Genomic DNA, 19,413 nt, shown 5'->3' with positions numbered 1-19,413 from the left:
ATGGTCATATCACTTTTTGTGACACGCAGAAAATTACAAAAAAAGGCTGTATTTCTCTAAAGTAGAAACTGCCACTTTTGGGTTTTCCTACCAATTTCTGAATAATGTTAAATCACTTAAAAACTGCTTATCATTCCTTTTAGAGGTCCTTTTAGTAATAAGAACAGAAAATGAAACATCGGTTTAAAACTAACACGCACATACATGGAAGGATGGGAAAGCTTCAAAAACAGCTTACCACGTGTGGGCCTTTGGCAGGTTGTTGGTGCAGGCATCGATCTGGTGTATGGTGAAGAGTCGTGGGCCAGCAGCACCTACAAAACAAATAAATGTGGGTCACGTCACCACACCTGCCTGCACTGGTCTCCCAAATCTCGGAAGAAAACTGGTACCTAAACCACAGGGCCTATGGATGGGGATACTGGTGACTCCACATAAGCTGCCAAGGGCAGCAGGCAAAGAACCTGGGTTTTGAAAGCTGGAAATGACCTTGGCAAACACTGGATTCCTTAATATGCTAGCATTTCATTTGACAAACAGTCCAGGATGGAAATCCTTCACCAACTTCTATCTTCTAAAAAAAATCAATGTGCCAAAAGCGTGAGAAGAAAAGTAAATGGACAAATCCAAGATCAAATGCACACACACACACACACACACACACACACACACACACAAACTCAAAAAGATGACAACCTAAATACAAATTCAGGTTTCATGCCTCAAACTTGGCCGAGAACAAAAGATTAGCAGCCTATGGAATAAATCTCAGTTAACGTAAGGCACCCCATCAACGGGTATGCAGAAATACAGCTTCACTTTACGCATCTGGGTAGTCGGCTAATGAGAGCTCTCCAAATGGGGAATGTGAGCACAACTCCAAGTGCGCTTTCCCCATGGACTTCTGACAGGTGTACTGAGGCCAACACTGCTGAATTATGCATCAGTCTTGCCGTGTGCGTCCTCAGTCACCGCCAGCAGCTTCGGAGGTAAAGGAAGCAGCCGCCCCTGCGTGAAGCTCCACTGTCATTAGCAACATTACCAACTCTCCCCCAAACGAAACCACTATTCCATGGAAAACAATTCTTACAGATGGAATAGGTTTGTAAATGAATGGTCTGATGCCATGCAATAATGGAAGTGCTCTGGCCAAACAGCTTCCACAACTCATGCCGCCTCTTTCTATTAAAAGAAGAAAAAAGTAGAGGGAAGAGGCATCCCAAGTGGGTGAGGGATGCAGGGCTTCCTGCACACCTTGCAGGGCTGAGGTGTGAAGGTGGAAGGGGACGGGCTTTCCCTACAGGAATGTGCGATAGGAGTTAAGGGCAGGGTGACCCGAAAAGAAAAGGCAAGCATCGTCACATATGGTCTCTAGCGTGCGGCACTCACTACAACCACAGAGAACCCCGGCAGCAGAGGCTCTTGGGAGGGAACAAAGGAAAGGAAGGAGAAGGTATCAAGATACGAGAGCTATAGCTACAAGGCAGAATGAAGAGATCTGTTTATAAGCCCATGGCTTGTAAACTACGGAACCCAAATATCGACGCCCTCCCCCAATCCTCGGACACCACATCACGTGTTTCTTCTGGCTTTTCTACCTTGTAAAGCCTTGAAGCCCTGCAGAGGCACTCTAGATGATCCTGTCACAAACTGAAGTAACCGTGCTCTTCGCTCTTCATCAAAGAACTCCACAGCTTTCCAGAACCACTTGACGACATTGCTGTCTGGCGTGCAGTGTTTTAACCGGGTGTTTACCTTCCAGTCATTAACATCTATCTTTCCAAGTCCACAAATAATGAGCTGTTAAAATATTGCACAAATAATGAGCCCGTGGAAATCCAAGTCAAGCCAAAAATTCCTCAAAACAGAACTTTCGATCTGTAGTGCCGGCTCTCATATGGCGGTTCTTTATCATCAAGGGTACACATCATAGTCGTCTGGAAAGCTTTTCAACATACACACACCATCGGGTCCTACGTTCAGAGGTTCAGATTCTGGGAGCCTGGGGCGACAGGAGGGATCTGGACTTAAAAAGCTCCCTGGGTCCCTACTTACTGCAGGTCCGTCCCCAGGGTCTGAGAGCCACCACGCTCGCAAACGTGACCAGATCAAAGCTCCGAATTTCCACAGAATTCTAAATTCTGTTTAATGGACAGAAACTAGACTCAGAGAGTAACTACGGTCTGCATGTGCCTTCCTTAATACCTGCATCATACTACTATGGGTTTTAACACTTATTCGCTTGGGGATTTGGACAATTCGGTTCACCTCCCTCGGCCAGCGGTTTCCTCTGCTCCGCTCCATCCTGTGAAAGAACCGTACTGCTCACTCAGGAACTCAAGAAATGGGTGTTGAATAAGCAGTCCTGATCATCTTCAAGTTGTTTCGAAGTACGAAATACACGACCGCATGACAGAGAGCTCTGCCTGACATCCTGATGGAGGGTCAGCACAGATGAGCCGTATCGAAATCACTCTGATACTATCAGTACTCACATATCCTTAGAACCCAAGACTAACTCACCTCAATAATGTGTTTAGAAAAGTGAAAGATGATAGGGTACAATGTAAAGCATAATGCAAGCTGCACGTCCTCTATTTTATAATTAGTTCTAGTCCCATATCACATACATGCATATATACATATATATATACATACATACACACACTTAAATAAAAAATTTTTAATTTCATTGGCAGTAGAAAGTAGGTAACAAACCTTAGGCCCACTGAGTAAAACCTCCACCAAAGCTTTCATAGGGTTCTAGAAAGATTACTGAATCATAGCCACACTCAACAGGGAGGCGGTGATCCAAATAGGATTACAGAATTATTTATATCACAAAAAATATTTCCTAAATTCTTTTCTTCAGAGGAATGGTAATTATAAGGCCAAATTCCTCATCTGTTGTATGAACAGATAAAAATGGACTGTATTTCAACTTTGCTGCCATTCCTGCTATGTTTTCTTCCTCTTCCTGACCACTTCCTCCTGGCCATTTCCCTAAGGAACAGCTCAATCATGAAAGGAATGGGGATGATACTGAATCAAACCAATCTTTTGAGATTTGCTAACAGGTCTGTTACAAGATTTATAGTTTAGAAAGCACACTGAAGTTCATGAATAAAATCAGATTTTACATTTATTTGTAGATTTCAAATATTTATGCTATCCCTAGCCACTAATTAAAATATGCCCCTGGAAGAATAAAACCTCATTGTTTTCTCAAAGTAGTTCAGTGGAAATTCAGATGTATTTGGTTAAAGGTCTTAATTATAAAAACCAGACTACAGGTGCTTTAAGGACCAGCTTTAAAGAAAACAAAAACAAAAACAAATCAGTTAACTGTTTATTACTGCTGTTGTTAGTAATGAATATTTCCAAAGAGAGGAAAGATGTTTGGATGCAGTTTATCCTCAGCGTTTTAACTACTGCCTCTATGGTCTCGACTATCAAATGCTTTCTTAAAAAAGTTAGTGTAAACCAATTGAGACTTGGCTTCTAATTCAAATAAACTGCAATATGGTAGAGGCGAAGTAATGAAGTTTTATTTAATTAAATCAACAGCCACTTAATTAGGGAAGAGAAAACATCATTAGAAGAACGTACACCTAAGACATGAAATCGGTTGAAAACGAGAAAGGATAATATGGCCAAATAAGTTAAGAATGTTCACAGTGTAAGAGAGATGGCTTATTTGTAGCAATTCCAAAGCAGGAAAGACTTTTCCCGTGAATACCAATTCTCATAGCAGCGCACCGTGAAGCTTCAAAAGCACCGGCAATACGACTTTCCTCTAAAACTAAGTTAACAGAAAATCCCCAACCTTTCCTTGTTACACTAAATGATGTCAAGACATTAATACACTGACCTCTAACTCCTTCTCATCGAATGTCTTCAGCAGATGCTGTGGAATTACTTCATTAAATCCTTTCTGCAGAGCCAGGAACTGTGCCTCAATGCCTCGTAAAAATCTCCAGTTCACGTAGAGCCTGTAAACATTGGCCAGGGGTTTCACATGATCGAATATATTCAGATTGAGTAACTGTTACGAATCTCTACATCAGCAATCTTGCACATCACAAGCACCTGGCGTTAAGAATTTAGTCCAGAGTCTAAAGGAATTTCAGATTCCCAGGCGTGCTGGAGGCCGCGCTGTGAGGCAGTTCACTGTAAGTTAAAAGGTGGAAACCTTCTGCTAACAAAGCAACTCTGCAGATCACAGAGAGGGCAGGTCAATGGCAAGGCAGCTAGAGATTCGATGGGTCTGGAGTTAAAATCTGGACGAAACTTCTCTCTGAATTCTAGCATGCATGCCACCAACCAGAAAAAAAAAAAAACAGCCCGTGCAACCAAAACGGATTATTTTTCTAGTTTCACTTGAAAATGTCATCTGCGTGTGCTGGGTGTTTTGCTTCTATTTTGGGGGTGGTGGCTCGGGGACAAGAGGTAAAGACACTCCTCCTATCGATACAAAATGACAACAGTCAAGCCAACCGTGTGCACTTTCTGATTACACACTCCTTGTTCCCTGGAGCTTTATAAAAACTGGAAGATGTAACTAAATTAAATAAGTACATAAATAAAAAGTACAATAAATAAAATTTTAAAAGTACACCAAACTATACCTAATGTATAGCTTCACTTATATTTTTTATTTGGACTTATAACTGAATTGCCTTTTTAAAAAAAAAATCTGTCTACCCAGGAAAACTTCTCCATCTCAAAAATCTCAGAACTATTCCCCTGCCAAATATGTCAACATTTCCTCCTGGCTTGGAGAAACGATTCTCTATTTTCAGTAATAAGTTACTTCACATGAGACCCTTTGGCGGGTCTTCTTTTTGTCTGTTTAAGAGGACGGCAAAATGACACCTCCATAAAAAGTCTTTCTCTGTAACTTTTTTGTTCTCCCAAAACTGTATCTGGTAAGAGATAGGACAGCGTGCTGAAAGCATGACGGAGTCTTGGCAAATGGGGTCTAGGACCCTAAACTGACACATTACTGAAATTCAGGAAATTCCCATCCATTCTTTTCTTTTCCAATTTAGAAACGTAATACATGCTTATTTTCTATGTAAGGAAAAATCAAACGTTAAATGTGAACAAAGAGTCAACACTGAAAGCCCGTTCTATTACCCTCTCCTCCCTCTCTACTTCCAGGCCTGGCACCTGCACCCCCTTACCCCAGGCAAACATTTGACCGGGTATGCAGTCTTCCTGGACATCTTCCGAATAATTATAAAACAACGACACAGACTTTTTTCCCCCCATAGAATTCTTACAAAACTTGCTTAAAAAAAAAAAAAAAGTGTTTTGTTGTTGTTGTTTCAGTAATCTCTACACCCATTGTGGGGCTTGAATTCATGACCCCAAGATCACATTCTCTTCCCAATGAGCCAGCCAGGCGCCCCTAAAACTTGCTTTTTAAATCTGACATCTTCTACAGTCTATTTATTTGTATTTATTTTGAGAGAAAGATTAGAGAGCAAGTGGGGGAGGGGCAAAGAGCGAGGGAGACAGAAACCCAAGCAGGCTGTGCACTGTCAGTGTAGAGCCGATGCCCTGCTTGAACTCCTGAACCGTGAGACCATGACCTGAGCCGAAATCAAGAGCTGGATGCCAGTCAGTTAAGTCTCCTTCTTCTAAATATCAGTCTCTTTCTTCTACATATTCATATAGTATTCTGTTGAAAGTATGCATTTAATCATTCTCACCTAAAAACATTCCACCAGTTTTCAGTTGTTCTCACAAGTAATATTTAATTGAACATCCTTAAATTTATTTCTTTAACGTGTTTCCATAGACTAGATTCCTAAAAACAGGGCTGCTGGTTGAAAGGCAGATGCATTTTCATTTTGACAAGCAAGGTTACTCACCACCATACTAACGAGGATGCATTTTCACTTTGGTAGCTGTTATCAAATTCCTTTCCAAAAAAAAGCTATTCCAACAGACTGTTGGGCCTCATGTGTCAACCAGGAAAATTTAAGCCAATGAGACTTAGAGACATTTCTTGTGTACATGTGGTAAAACAGAGTTCAAACTCCCATATTTGATTACCACGGTTTTATGTTTAGAAGAACTTTAGTTACCACAGGCCAAATGATCTAACCCAACTTCTAAATTCCTAAATCCTCCGGTGATTATGTAAAATTTGAAGAGTATTTTCTCATACTTATCCCTTAAACTCACAATGTGCTTACTTCTAAACAGGACGAGGGCTGGTGTCACAGCCCAGAAGTACTGTCAGCCGGCTGCGGCAGCTACGTGACAACTAGCTGCATGCACCACCTCTCTTGGTGTTCCTGCCTCTACACCGCCCCTCTTCCACACGAGCCTGCACTGGCCTGTGACTCGCTTTAACAGAAAGAACACAGCAGAGGTGATCTGGCCAGTTCCAGGCTTAGGCCTTAAAGAGATCTGACAACTTCTGCTCTTGTGCTCCGGGAAACCAGCCACCCCATAAGAAGTCTGGCTATCTCGCTGGGAAGAGAGAAGCCATGGGGAGCATTAAGAAGCCACCTGGGTGGCTGAGTTGGCTGAGCACCTGACTCTTGATTTCGACTCAGGTCATGAGATCGGGCCTTGCACAGAGCGCCACACTGAGCATGGAGCCTGCCTGGCACCCTCTCTCTTTGCCCCGCCCCTGCTCACGCTCTCGCTGTTAAAAAAATAAACATTTTTTTAAAAAGATGGGCGGCGGGGGGGGGGGGGGTTCTCGGGCACCACTTGGAGATAACCAGGGAGGCCCAGCCTATAGTGAGAAGTAGACCCCAGAGGGTGAGCCAGTGGCCATTCCAGCCAGTCCCCAGCCATTTGAGCCATCCTAGCTGAGGCATCAGATATGTGAAAAAAGAGGCCATCTTGATGTGAGCCCCAGCTGACACCACAGGGAGGAGCAAAATGCTGTCGCTGTTGTTCTCTATCCTTATTACTGACCCACTGAATTGTGAGAAAAAATAAATGGTGGTTGTTTTGAAGACACTAAATTCTGCAGAGGCCTATTTTGTAGCAGTAAGTAACGCTACCTAAATACTTCAGTGTTTCTCCGTACAGCCGTTCAAGAGCATTAAAACAATTCTTAGGCTTGAAAATATAAAAGTGTTTACCTGACATATTCTTTTTTATTTTCTTCAGTAACAGGGATACTCTTGCCATTTGGTTTAAGTTCATGCTGAATAATTTCACCATATGCATTATGTTCGACACAGAAGGTATGGTCCAAAACACCTGTAATATCATTCTCACTAGAAAGGAAAAAGAGAAGAAGATATTTAACTGGAAAATCTAAAATACAGATCCTTCCGATCTCTTAACTGGGGAGACAGATAAAATGAGACTGTTTTAGAACATAACAAGTACAAGATCAGATTCCTTTTGCTAGTACTTATGCTACCATACCTCCCAGTTCTTGCGCACAAAAGTCAAAGAGCTTTAACCTTCATCCACACAGGAAATGTTTTACTTCCTGAGTAAGGACAAAGAGCCCTGCCCAAAGCTGGACTTTACAAACAGGGAAAACTTAGGTTATGTTTAGCTTTTAGGTAAGAAGCCTTATTTGAATCCGGGTATTCCCGAGCAACCAAATGCCTGAGTATCCCAAGAGAAAGCTACTCATGTATTTGGTAAAAGTAAGTATGGCCCATGTATATTCATAAATAAATATTCTGACAAAACAGAACTCATTCTTACAGATCGCTTTTTTAAAGTATGGCTTCAACAATCACTACTTCAGCAGGAATTTACTCTTCTCACACGTGCGGGACTGGAACAGAACTTGTACCATGTCAAGAAAATCACCACATGTGGTAATTTTTAAAACAGAATATACTACCTTTTTTTTTTTTTTTTTTTTTCCTTTTTAAAGTGGTAACATTAACTTTTAGGGATTTGAAACACACAGGAAAGCAACAGAAAGAGGGACAGTCTTACGTGGTCCTAAGACTCAGATAATCTCCTTCAATATTTTCTGTGCATCATTTAAAAAAAATTTTTTTTAAGTACATCCATTTTGATGGGGCGCCTGGGTGGCTCAGTCGGTTAAGCGCCTGACTTCGGCTCAGGTCATGATCTCACAGCTTGTGGGTTCGAGCCCCACGTCTGGCTCTGTGCTGACAGCTCAGAGGCTGGAGCCTGTTTCGGATTCTGTGTCTCCCTCGCTCTCTGCCCCTCCCCCACTTGCACTCGATCTCTCTCAAAAATAAACGTTAAAAATTTTTTTAAAAAACAGTACATCCATTTTGAAACAGTTTGTAAGGCTCACATTCTATCCATAAGGAGCGGACACAAGACCCAATACATACAGAATCCACACCAAACTGTTGTGAAGATCTGGATCAACTAACTCCATGTCGTCCAAAGTAATGGACTTCCCGAGCAACTGTTTATAAAAAGGCAATGTGAAGCCACCATCAATGTAATGTCCATGAAACACGGCCATTCCCATTATTCGTCCAACAAAGTGGAAATAGGATAAATGTTCCTGAAATTGAGAGAAGTTTACATATAAATATTCAAGTTAGACACTACACAGAGAATTTTTAATAAAAATTAAATACACAACATTCATCTTTTTTATAAGTAACAGTTTATACATTCTATAACTTATTTATATGGAGTAGGCTATCATAGCAAAGGTTAATAATCATCAGGGAGAGTTTCTATAGCACACGTTCAAGATCCTCTCCATTGCTAAACTATTACACCAGGGACGATGCTTCTCCCAGAGAGTACAGTCACTATGTAAAAATTATCTTTAGAAATGAAGTCCAAACTACACTCCCACTGTCGCTTCATGAAACCACTCAACAGATGCGTCGTCTTCCTCTCCTATCTTACCTGCTGAGCGCTTTACAATCCTGGCTCTGCCCTAACACATGGTAAACATCTCACAAACACAAGCTCTAATTACACTGGCGTAATGGGCTCCCCAGGCACAACCTTCACCTGAAATCTTCCCAACTTTATAAGGGGTTCCCTGCAATGAATCTAGCATGTTTGGATGTATTTGTCTATCATGATAAACTGTTAGTTGGATATTTGCATTCTCAACTCTTTTTACTTCTCCAGCTAGTAAGTAATCTTTAAGCTCTTTAAAAAAAATTTTTTTTGAGAGCAAGTGAGGAAGCAAGCGCAAGCAGGAGAGGGGCAGAGGGAGAGGGAGGTAGAGAATCTTAAGCAGCCTCCACGCCCACCGTGGAGCCTGACACGGGGCTCAATGTCACGACTGTGAGATCATGACCTGAGCTGAAATCAGGAGTCACCCAGGTGCCCCTTAAGCTCCTCTTTAAACCTCCCTTTTAGCTTAAAAATAGCTTTTGTTTCTCTTTAAAAGAAAACATTTAGAAAATACTGACAAGCAAAAACAAAAAATCACCCATAATCTCATACCCAGAAATAACCTCCATCAGTATGATACTACAGAGCTTTTCTTTTTTTTTTTTTTTTTTTCAACGTTTTTTATTTATTTTTTTTGGGACAGAGAGAGACAGAGCATGAACGGGGGAGGGGCAGAGAGAGAGGGAGACACAGAATCGGAAACAGGGTCCAGGCTCCGAGCCATCAGCCCAGAGTCTGACGCGGGGCTCGAACTCACGGACCGCGAGATCGTGACCTGGCTGAAGTCGGACGCTTAACTGACTGCGCCACCCAGGCGCCCCACTACAGAGCTTTTCAACGTTCATACACCCACATATCTACCAAAATTGTATCATACTGTTCTGTAACCTTCTTTTCACTTAATATATCATGAATACCGTCTTTATAGGTCATTAACTATTGTCCCATAGTGTCATTTTAGTGGCTATATAGTATGCCATTCTATGGAAAGATAACAAATTAATAAGAGCTACAAACTATTGTTGAGTGGTCAACAGTATGTAACAGGGTTAACAATGTACAGCGCTATGCTCAATACCTAATGTGCAGGGTCCCGTTTAATTGTCACAGCGCTTCTCTGAACTTCAAGCTAAGATTATTATTATTAGCAATGATAAAATGGAGCCTTAATCACAAAGCTAGTATAGGACCAGGATATGATATCACATCTTTCTAATTCCAGAACCTTTCCTCTTAAACCATTACCGTAATTCTGCGTCATGTGATCATTTACCCAACCCCTCTCTTACGGACAATGACGCTGCTTCCAGTTAGCACTACTATAAACAACGATGCAGCAAACATCCCAAAGCACAAATTACTGCACACACCCGTAATCATTTACTTGAGAAAATCTTCTACAACAGAACTTGCTAAGTCCAAGCTTGTGACTAGGACAAGGACAGTGACCCTTCATCATAAACCACACTGACATTTCAACATCAAAAGCACTGCAGGTCAGAGGTTAATTCACATCGTCATAACCACCAATCTTACCGGATTGACTGCAGAATCAGGATTGATCTGCAATGTATAGATATCATCTCTTGAATACTGGAAGAGGCCATAGTAAGGATTCAACATTTCATGTGACAACAGATATAACCACTCCCTAGAAAGCAAGATGGAACACAGGAAACTTTTTGTTAATGAATGTTTTTATTAAGATATGCTATTAATTCATCATTTTAGCAAGGAAATTTTTAAATAAAAGCACATAAAACACTAACTAGTTATATAAAATGACACTGGAAAAATCTATCATGCCCCAAAAAGCAAATGAAGACTCTTGTTTTGTTAAACTGAAATCACTTCTCACTCAATTTTGGGCAATTTTATGACATTTCAGTATCAGAGAGGGTAAGTATTATTCAGAAGTGCCAATCACTCATTAGATGCTGCAGCCTAGTGGTCTGTTAACTTTCAATTACTAAATACATTTCTAATCCAGGATAAATACAAAACAAAGAGAAGAATATGGTTTTGTTTCAAAACATCCATGTGATCTATACTATTCTGGTCCATTCCTATCATGGCAGATTTATACTGACACATAACAAAGCGTTAATTTACTCTCTTTTGGACAAGGGTGTGTTTTGTTGTTGGTATTGTTTGGTAAGGAAATGATCCCATTTCATCATCTTTTTTGTGTGAACTTTAAAAGTATAAGTGGTCAGAGACTGCAAGGCATTTGGTACAGGTAGGAACACAAGGCAAGCCTGCATCTGGGGGGGGTGGGCTCCACACTACTCATTTGTTTCAAGTGTACACTGGTGTTTTATTTTTTTTTAAATTTTTTTTTTTTTCAACGTTTTTTATTTTTTTATTTTTGGGACAGAGAGAGACAGAGCATGAACGGGGGAGGGGCAGAGAGAGAGGGAGACACAGAATCGGAAACAGGCTCCAGGCTCCGAGCCATCAGCCCAGAGCCTGACGCGGGGCTCGAACTCACGGACCGTGAGATCGTGACCTGGCTGAAGTCGGACGCTTAACCGACTGCGCCACCCAGGCGCCCCAATGTACACTGGTGTTTTAAAAGGCCTGTAATAGTACTATCACCTTAAACTTATTAAATTCTTTATTTTTTCAAAGTATGAAAGATAACTTGTTATTCATCTTGGAGAAATAAAATCACTAGTCTAGGACCTGAAAAGATGTAGTTCTAGTCTCAATTCCTGTCATTCTTCCACTAGGAAAGGTATTTAAATATGTTCCGATATCATGGATTAAACAGACTGAGTAATATGTTTTTAGGAAATGTAGTGAAACACGATTTGCAAGAAAAATGTCTCAAAGTTCTGTAAGTGATGGAGTCTAAATCAAATCACCACCATTTATGTAATACTCGAAAAATTCTAAAGATTAAAAAAAAAAAAAGCGGTCTCCATATAAGCAAGCTTACCCCCACACCTAACACTTACCTGAAATGTCTTCTATGTTTTTTTATGGATTAACCCAAATTTTTGTTTTACCAAGTATTTAGAACACACATATAAGCAGATTCCAGCTACTCTGGGGTTCTACTATGCAATAAAGATCAGAATGAAGCAGTTCACTGTCACATCCCATGCAGTCTGCCCAAACCCTGACAGTAGTGAGGTTAAGAAATGAACAACAAAAAACAACTACTTATTTGACTTTACACAGAATTACAGCATTTAGAGTCTATCAACAGATAATTAACAAGCTGTCTCGACAAGCATTCAAATCTAGTGATGAGTAACTCCTAAGAATTCCACAGAAACTAGCAAGTCCTAAGTATGATGTACACGTGATCAACTCTACAAATCTAAACTAAACAAACTATCCCATTTATAGGTAAAAAGGACACAGAACAAAAACACAGGTAAAAACAAGTAATGCTAAGTAACAATTATGGGACTTGGTGGAAACGCAAATTTCAATTTAGGCTACATTTAGATTGGGGGAAGCAAATTATCATGATGGTCCCTAGGATGTTTCAGTACAGAAGTTATGATGTTTCTGCCACATTTACATAAAGTGAATTTTCACACCTGTAAAAAATATATATGTATGAATGTATCATAAATATTAGCTTCTATATGGAAACATTTAAAAAAAATTTTTTTAATGTTTGTTTATTTTTGAGAGAGAGAGAGAGAGACAAGAGTGCGAGCAGTGGAGGGACAGAGAGAGAGGGAGACACAGAATCCGAAGGAGGCTCCAGGCTCAGAGCTGTCAGCACAGAGCCCAACGTGGGGCTTGAACTCACGGACCGTGAGATCATGACCTGAGCCAAAGTCGGATGCTCAACTGATTGAGTCACCCAGGCGCCCCTGTATGGAAACATTTTAAAGACCACTTACGATATACACGTATGTTCACACATTTTTACATGTACTTACATGCACACGCAAACATTACTTTAACAAGGTCAAAAAGCATGGCAATGGAAGCCAAGGAAAACAGCATTCAGTTCAGAATATATGCCATTAAAATCTCAACACGGCTCCTAACAATGGAAAGCAGAGGGAATAACATGTACTGAAGGAGAGAGAGAAAATACAGAGCCCGCAGGTCCTAACATGGCCCATGTACGGCTGCAGCCAGTTTTCAGAGAAAGTCTCACTGGGCTGTACGAGCCATTAGGGAGTTCTCAATTACCCTTGTGGCGGCTCTACTATCCCAACCTCAGCGTGAATACATCTATTAGGATATCGTCTGTATTGCAAACATTTGGGAACGTTACACCAGAAAATAAATGATCAGTGAGAAGGTTCACCAGAGGAAGCATCTTAAACTTATAAATGTAACTATATGTCATGTGCTCAGGAGCAAGTCTTTACCTGGCAACCCCTCCATAGTCAAGGCCTTCTTCTCCACGAAATTTTATCATTAATCGCTTCCACAGATCTTTTGGTCTCATTTTCATGACCTGCCGATATGATTCCTGAAAAAATTTTAATAAACTATTGTTACTAGGTGCTTTTAACTTGTTAAACTCTCCCTCGCATTCTACCTACAAAATGTACATTTATTAAAATATAAGATAAAATGTGTTCAGTAATCCAATAGATAAGCTCTAAGTGTTTGAAATCTCATGGAACTTCTAAAAACAAGATGGATATAGCTTAATACTACTGAAATTAATTCATTTGACAAATATATTAAAAGCCTAAGGGCAAAACTCCACACTTAAGTTCTATGAACCACAGCAATCACTACATTTACATTATTTTTTTTTTTTGCGTTTCATTCTGACAGTTTCTTTATTTTTTTTCAATATATGAAATTTATTGTCAAATTGGTTTCCATACAACCCAGTGCTCATCCCAAAAGATGCCCTCTTCAACAGCCATCACCCATCCTCTCCTCCCTCCCACCCCCCATCAACCCTCAGTTTGTTCTCAGTTTTTAAGAGTCTCTTATGCTTTGGCTCTCTCCCACTCTAACCTTTTTTTTTCCCTTCCCCTCCCCCCTGGGTTTCTGTTAAGTTTCTCAGGATCCACATAAGAGTGAAAACATATGGTATCTGTCTTTCTCTGTATGACTTATTTCCCTTAGCATAACACTCTCCAGTTCCCTCCACGTTGCTACAAAAGGCCATATTTCATTCTTTCTCATTGCCACGTAGTACTCCATTGTGTATATAAACCGCAATTTCTTTATCCATTCATCAGTTGATGGACATTTAGGCTCTTTCCATAATTTGGCTACTGTTGAGAGCGCTGCTATAAACATTGGGGTACAAGTGCCCCCATGCATCAGTACTCCTGTATCCCTTGGGTAAATTCCTAGCAGTGCTACTGCTGGGTCACAGGGTAGGTCTATTTTTAATTTTCTGAGGAACCTCCACACTGCTTTCCAGAGCGGCTGCACCAGTTTGCATTCCCACCAACAGTGCAAGAGGGTTCCCGTTTCTCCACATCCTCGCCAGCATCTATAGTCTCCTGATTTCTTCATTTTGGCCACTCTGACTGGCGTGAGGTGGTATCTGAGTGTGGTTTATTACACTCACATTAAAAACAGAATTTGATTGGGGCGCCTGGGTGGCTCAGTTGGTTGCGTGTCCAACTTCAGATCATGATCTCGTGTCTCGTGAATCTGAGCCCCACATCAGGCTCTGTGCTGACAACCTGGAGCCTGCTTCGGATTCTGTGTTTCCCTCTCTCTGTCCCTCCCCCACTCATGCTGTCTCTCTCTCTCTCTCTCAAAAATAAACATTAAAAAAATTTTTTCATAAAAGTACCAAATTTTAAAAAATTGGTTGACCTAATTTTAGGTCATAGGTACCAACAGAAAGTAAAGATGAGAAAAAGAAAGCTCAAAAGAACAAGACGAGTCATTTGTGTGACCTTCATTAAGCCAGCATCTTCATATTATTTTAAAATACAAATGACTGACTTGCAAACAAGGTCAGAACTGTTCCAATAGAAAAAAGTTCAGGGGCACCTGGGTGGCTCAGTCAGTTAAGTGTCCAACTTCAGCTCAGGTCACTGACCTCACTGTTTGTGAGTTCAAACGTGTCGGGCTCTGTGCCGACAGCTCAGAGCCTGGAACCTGCTTCAGATTCTGTGTCTCCTTCTCTCTCTGCCCCTCCCCCACACATGCTCAGTCTCTCTCAAATAAAATGAAAATGTCAAAAAGAAAAATTTAAAAAAAAACAAAAAAGGAAAAAGAAAAAAGTTCATCTTTTAGGAAGAGGGTTATCAAATCCCCAAACATCTTTTGCTCCCAAATCCTGAGTGGGAAACCCCTGCCTTGGACCTCTAGGGCTATCAAGTCCAAAGATAAAAGAATATACTAGAAAGAAAGATTTTCAATAAATGAAGGAAGTAGTCCAAAAATAATTAAAATGATTTTTTTGACTTAAGAGTCCCTCATCTTTTGGAAGAATTAGAAGGTAAGGGATGGATACCATTTGCGGTCTTTTAAAGTCCATCAACAGGGCAAGGCCACCTGGCTGGCTCAGTTGGTATGAGCATGCGACTCTTGATCTCGGGGTTGTGAGTTTGCCCCATACTGGGTGTAGAGCTTACTTTAAAAATACATATATTACAATTTATTAACAAGTATTTGCAACGCAGAGACTAAGCTGAACCAACTGGAATATTTCACCCTCTTCATCCCATTTAAATGTTTATCTTATATACTAAATCTCTGATATTACTGTCTTTATTCCCTACAATTAAAACAGAAATTAGTAAAAACTCTCCCATTCTTGAGAGATAGGAGTTCCAGAAAGCACTCTTAGAAAACAGAGTGAAACACTGTAGTTTTTCTCTGTTTTACAATAAGACTTGTCCATTTACCTCAAAAATCTCTTCCCTGGAAACCTCAATGCGGCAATGACCAGCCTGAGGCTGTTGTTGGGAAAGTTCTTGCCGCAAAATTTTTAACTTCTGAACCAGGTCTCGCTTGTACCGTGGGACTGTCAGACACTCTGCATCATCGGGACATAACGATACCACCTGCTGTTGCTGTTGGTCTTTCAACTGGTTCTGCCGACTAAAAGGAAACAGAAATGTGACTATTTGAAATGAAAGAGATTGCGGCTATACATTTAAAAGAACATCATCCTATAAAGCAAGTCTGCCTGTACGATTTTCAGTCCTTACGATATTCTTTGCTTGACATTTGTGATGACAGTACACGAGCTCCGAAGTTTACGTCTCAGGATCCACACACACTTATGGCATTGGATAATGGAGTTTTACCCATCCAGCTTTGTACAGCTGCTAAGAACAAATTTCTCAAATGCCATCTCCATTTTTTTCTGCATACTTTACCATCAGCCATTTTAAAATTCAGGCGTATGCCAAACGCTGTGCCTGTTATCTCGAGTCTGTCTCTCTGGGAGAGACAAACAGTTGGAGCTGGCAGTTTGGCAGGAGTCCCCTTTCCTATACGTGCTAAGTCTAGACCACAAGAACGTGGAAAGTCACATGTAAGTTACTGGCACAGAGAAATGAGCACATTAGAAGCAAGTCTAAATGCTTTACAAAGTGACTACTCTTTCTTTTTATTGTGGTAAAATATACAACACATAAAATTTACTGTATTAACCTCTTTTTAATATAGTCAGTGGCATTAAGTACATTCACATTGTTGTACTAAAGTGACTTCTAAGTGTGCACATACATGGTTTACTACAAATACAAGAAAATAATCTCCCAAGTACAGCAGAAATAGAATACTTTCAAAAAAGGCACACATTACCTAGAGATATTTTTATTCTCCCAGCAAAAGTATTGTAAGTTACACCTAAGAACTTTTTTCTAAAGAACCTTATGATATAGTGAACTACTTAATTCCAATAAGCTGTCAGGAAATAAAAAGTCTGATAATTCACTATGGATATCCATGCAGGCACTGAATCATCTTGGAGTTTAACTTTACACACAACAGATAGGAGCATCATCTCCTAACTTAAAGGTAAAGGGCAATGGTAGCCATAATAAAACAAACAAAATTAACTTTAAGGTTTCTAATAAATCACCCAAAATGATTTTTTTTTTTTTTTACAACCAGTGGTTCTTATGTACCAGGCCAAACTGTATTCCTAAAACATGTATCTACCCAAAGAAAATGCAGCTTTGATGAAAATCACAAATCACTATTTACTACTCTCATAAACATGAAAGGTGTTTTTTACACACACATATAAACAAAAGCAAAACAGAGTATTAAAGATACTCCCTAAACAACTGTACTAATCCTATGCCAAAAACAAAACAAAAAACCCCACAAACTTGGGTATACCTCATACCACATACAAAAATTAAATTCAAAATCAATCAGACCTCCATGTAAAACTGAAAGCCATAAAACTTTTGAAACACAGAAGAAAATTTTCATGACCTGTGTTAGGCTAAGATTTCTTAGATATGACAACAAAAGTACAATCCATAAGAGAACAAATGGATAAACCGAACTTCATCAAAATTTCAAAAGAAGGGTGCCTACTCAGTTAAGTCGGATGACTTTGGCTCAGGTCATGACCTCATGGGTTTGAGCCCCGCAATGGGCTCTCTGCTGTCAGTACAGAGACCACTTTGGATCCTCTATCCCCTCTCTCTGCCCCTCCCCAAATCACATTCTTGCTCTCCCTCTCTCAAAAATAACCATTAAAAAAAATTTTTTTTTAATTTCAAAAGATACTGTTCAGATAATGAAAAGACAAGTCATGGACTAGAAGAAAATCTTTCCAAAGCACTTATCTGGTATTTTGGCACTCTAAAATATCTAAAGAACACTAAACACTCAAAAAATTAATGAACTACTCAATTTTTTTAAAGAGGAGGCAAACTATTTCACCAAATAAGATACAAAGACGGCAAATAAGCACGAGAAGATGCACATAAGTTAGTAGAGAAATTCAAATTACAACCACGAGGGGGCGCCACCACACATCTACAAGTGGTAAGGTGAACCACACCAAATGTTAGCAAGGACACAGAGCAACTACAAGTCTCACCCGCTGCAGGAGGGAATGGCAAATGGTACAATAGCTCTGAAAAACAACCTACCATTTCTTTTAAGTTAAACGTAAATCATACGATGTAGCCGTTCTACTCCTAGGCGCTCATTTATCTTAGAGAAGAGCATATGTCCATACAAAGACTTACACATAAATGTCCATAATAGTTTTGTCACAACCAAAAAGAGGGAATAATCCAAATATCAACAGGAAAGAGATAAATAAATTGTGGTATATCCATATAATGGAATACCATCTAGCAATGAAAATAAATTATACGCACATCAGAGATGAATCTCAAATAATTATGCTGGGTAAAAGAAACAAAACAGACTACATACTGCAGGAATCCATTTATCTAACACTCTAGAAAATGCATACTAATATATAGTGACAGGAAGCAGACCAGAGATTAGGTGAAGATGGGGTGTGTTGTGGACTGAACTGTGTCCAACAAGATGTGTGGAAGTCCAACCCTTGATGCCTGTGAATGTGACCTTATCTAGATATAGAGTCTCTGCAGATGTACTAAGAGAAGGTCATACTGCATCAGGGTGGCCCTAAATGCAATCAAGTGGTAGCCTTATAAAAAGAGGGAAATTTGGATCCAGACACACAAAAAGGTGTGGAATAAGAAATGTACTTTGGCATTCCTAGTTCCTGACATGGAACTCCTAAAATCCTTTCAGTTTCCGGTGTGGCAGAGATGACAGGAGTGTCCTTTGTTCTAATATTTGGTCTTTGCCTCCAGTTTGACACACAGCTCCTAAATCCCTTACAATTTCCTGGGTAATTTTGGTTTGTTGGTTTGTTTTGTTTTTAACGTTTATTCATTTTTGAGAGAGCGAGCAAGAGAGAGCGAGCGAGCACAAGCAGGGGAGGGGCAGAGAGAAAGAGAGAGACACACAGAATCTGAAGCAGGCTCCAGGCTCGAACCCACGAACTGCGAGATCATGACCTGAGCTGAAGTTGGATGCTTAACTGAGCCACCCAGGCGCCCCAGGGGCATTTTTTGTTTTAATGAGGTGACCCTTATAGTGGGGCCCTAGATATCTTCAGAATGGGTGCTGGTCACTAGAAAAATCAAAGCCTGATTAGAAGCCTGGAATTTTCAGCCTCATCTTCCCAACCTCTGAGGAGAGGAGAGAGCTGGAGACTGAGTTAATAACTGATCACACATAGGTGATGACATGTCCATAAAACCCCCTAAATGACAGTGTGCAGACAGCTCCCAGGTTGGTGAATGCACTGAGGCACTGGGAGGACGAAGCACCCAGAGAAGGCCTGGAAGCTCTTGGCTCCCCCAGCACCACACCTTGCCCTATGCACCTCTTCCATTCGGTGGTTCCGAGTTGTATCCTTTATAATAAACTGGTAATGGTACATAAAGTATCTCCAGGAGTTCTGCCAACCATTCTAGCAAATTACTGAACCCCAGAACAAAGTCATGAGAACTCCCCGATTTACAGCGGGTCAATAAGAACCAGAGAAGTCCTTGGACTTGGGATTGGTGTCTGAAGCGGTAACGGTCTCGTGAGACTGAGCCCTTAACCTGTGGGGTCTGGCGCCAACCACAGGCAGTGTCAGAACTG

The 19,413-nt window shown here is 40.5% G+C and overlaps 1 protein-coding gene across 2 annotated transcripts in view; it reads right to left on the bottom strand.

The window, feature by feature from the left end:
- SMURF2 (SMAD specific E3 ubiquitin protein ligase 2) overlaps nucleotides 1-19,413 on the bottom strand; it is a 116,955-nt gene that overhangs the window by 656 nt on the left and 96,886 nt on the right. The window contains exons 11-18 of one of the 2 annotated variants that reach the window (XM_058705843.1): nucleotides 15,654-15,849; nucleotides 13,188-13,291; nucleotides 10,378-10,492; nucleotides 8,307-8,485; nucleotides 7,113-7,250; nucleotides 3,872-3,992; nucleotides 1,599-1,800; nucleotides 239-314 (exon numbers count right to left, since the gene is read on the bottom strand). In XM_058705843.1, the coding sequence (XP_058561826.1) occupies nucleotides 239-314; nucleotides 1,599-1,800; nucleotides 3,872-3,992; nucleotides 7,113-7,250; nucleotides 8,307-8,485; nucleotides 10,378-10,492; nucleotides 13,188-13,291; nucleotides 15,654-15,849 (1,131 nt within the window). The remainder of the gene's footprint in view (nucleotides 1-238; nucleotides 315-1,598; nucleotides 1,801-3,871; nucleotides 3,993-7,112; nucleotides 7,251-8,306; nucleotides 8,486-10,377; nucleotides 10,493-13,187; nucleotides 13,292-15,653; nucleotides 15,850-19,413) is intronic. The other variant, XM_058705844.1, reaches the window with a different exon arrangement.

This window comes from Neofelis nebulosa, chromosome 16, assembly GCF_028018385.1.
Source record: "Neofelis nebulosa isolate mNeoNeb1 chromosome 16, mNeoNeb1.pri, whole genome shotgun sequence".
NCBI classification, from domain to species: domain Eukaryota; kingdom Metazoa; phylum Chordata; class Mammalia; order Carnivora; family Felidae; genus Neofelis; species Neofelis nebulosa.
The sequence above is the reverse complement of the archived record's forward strand: the minus strand, read 5'-3'. Positions and strand labels throughout refer to the sequence as shown.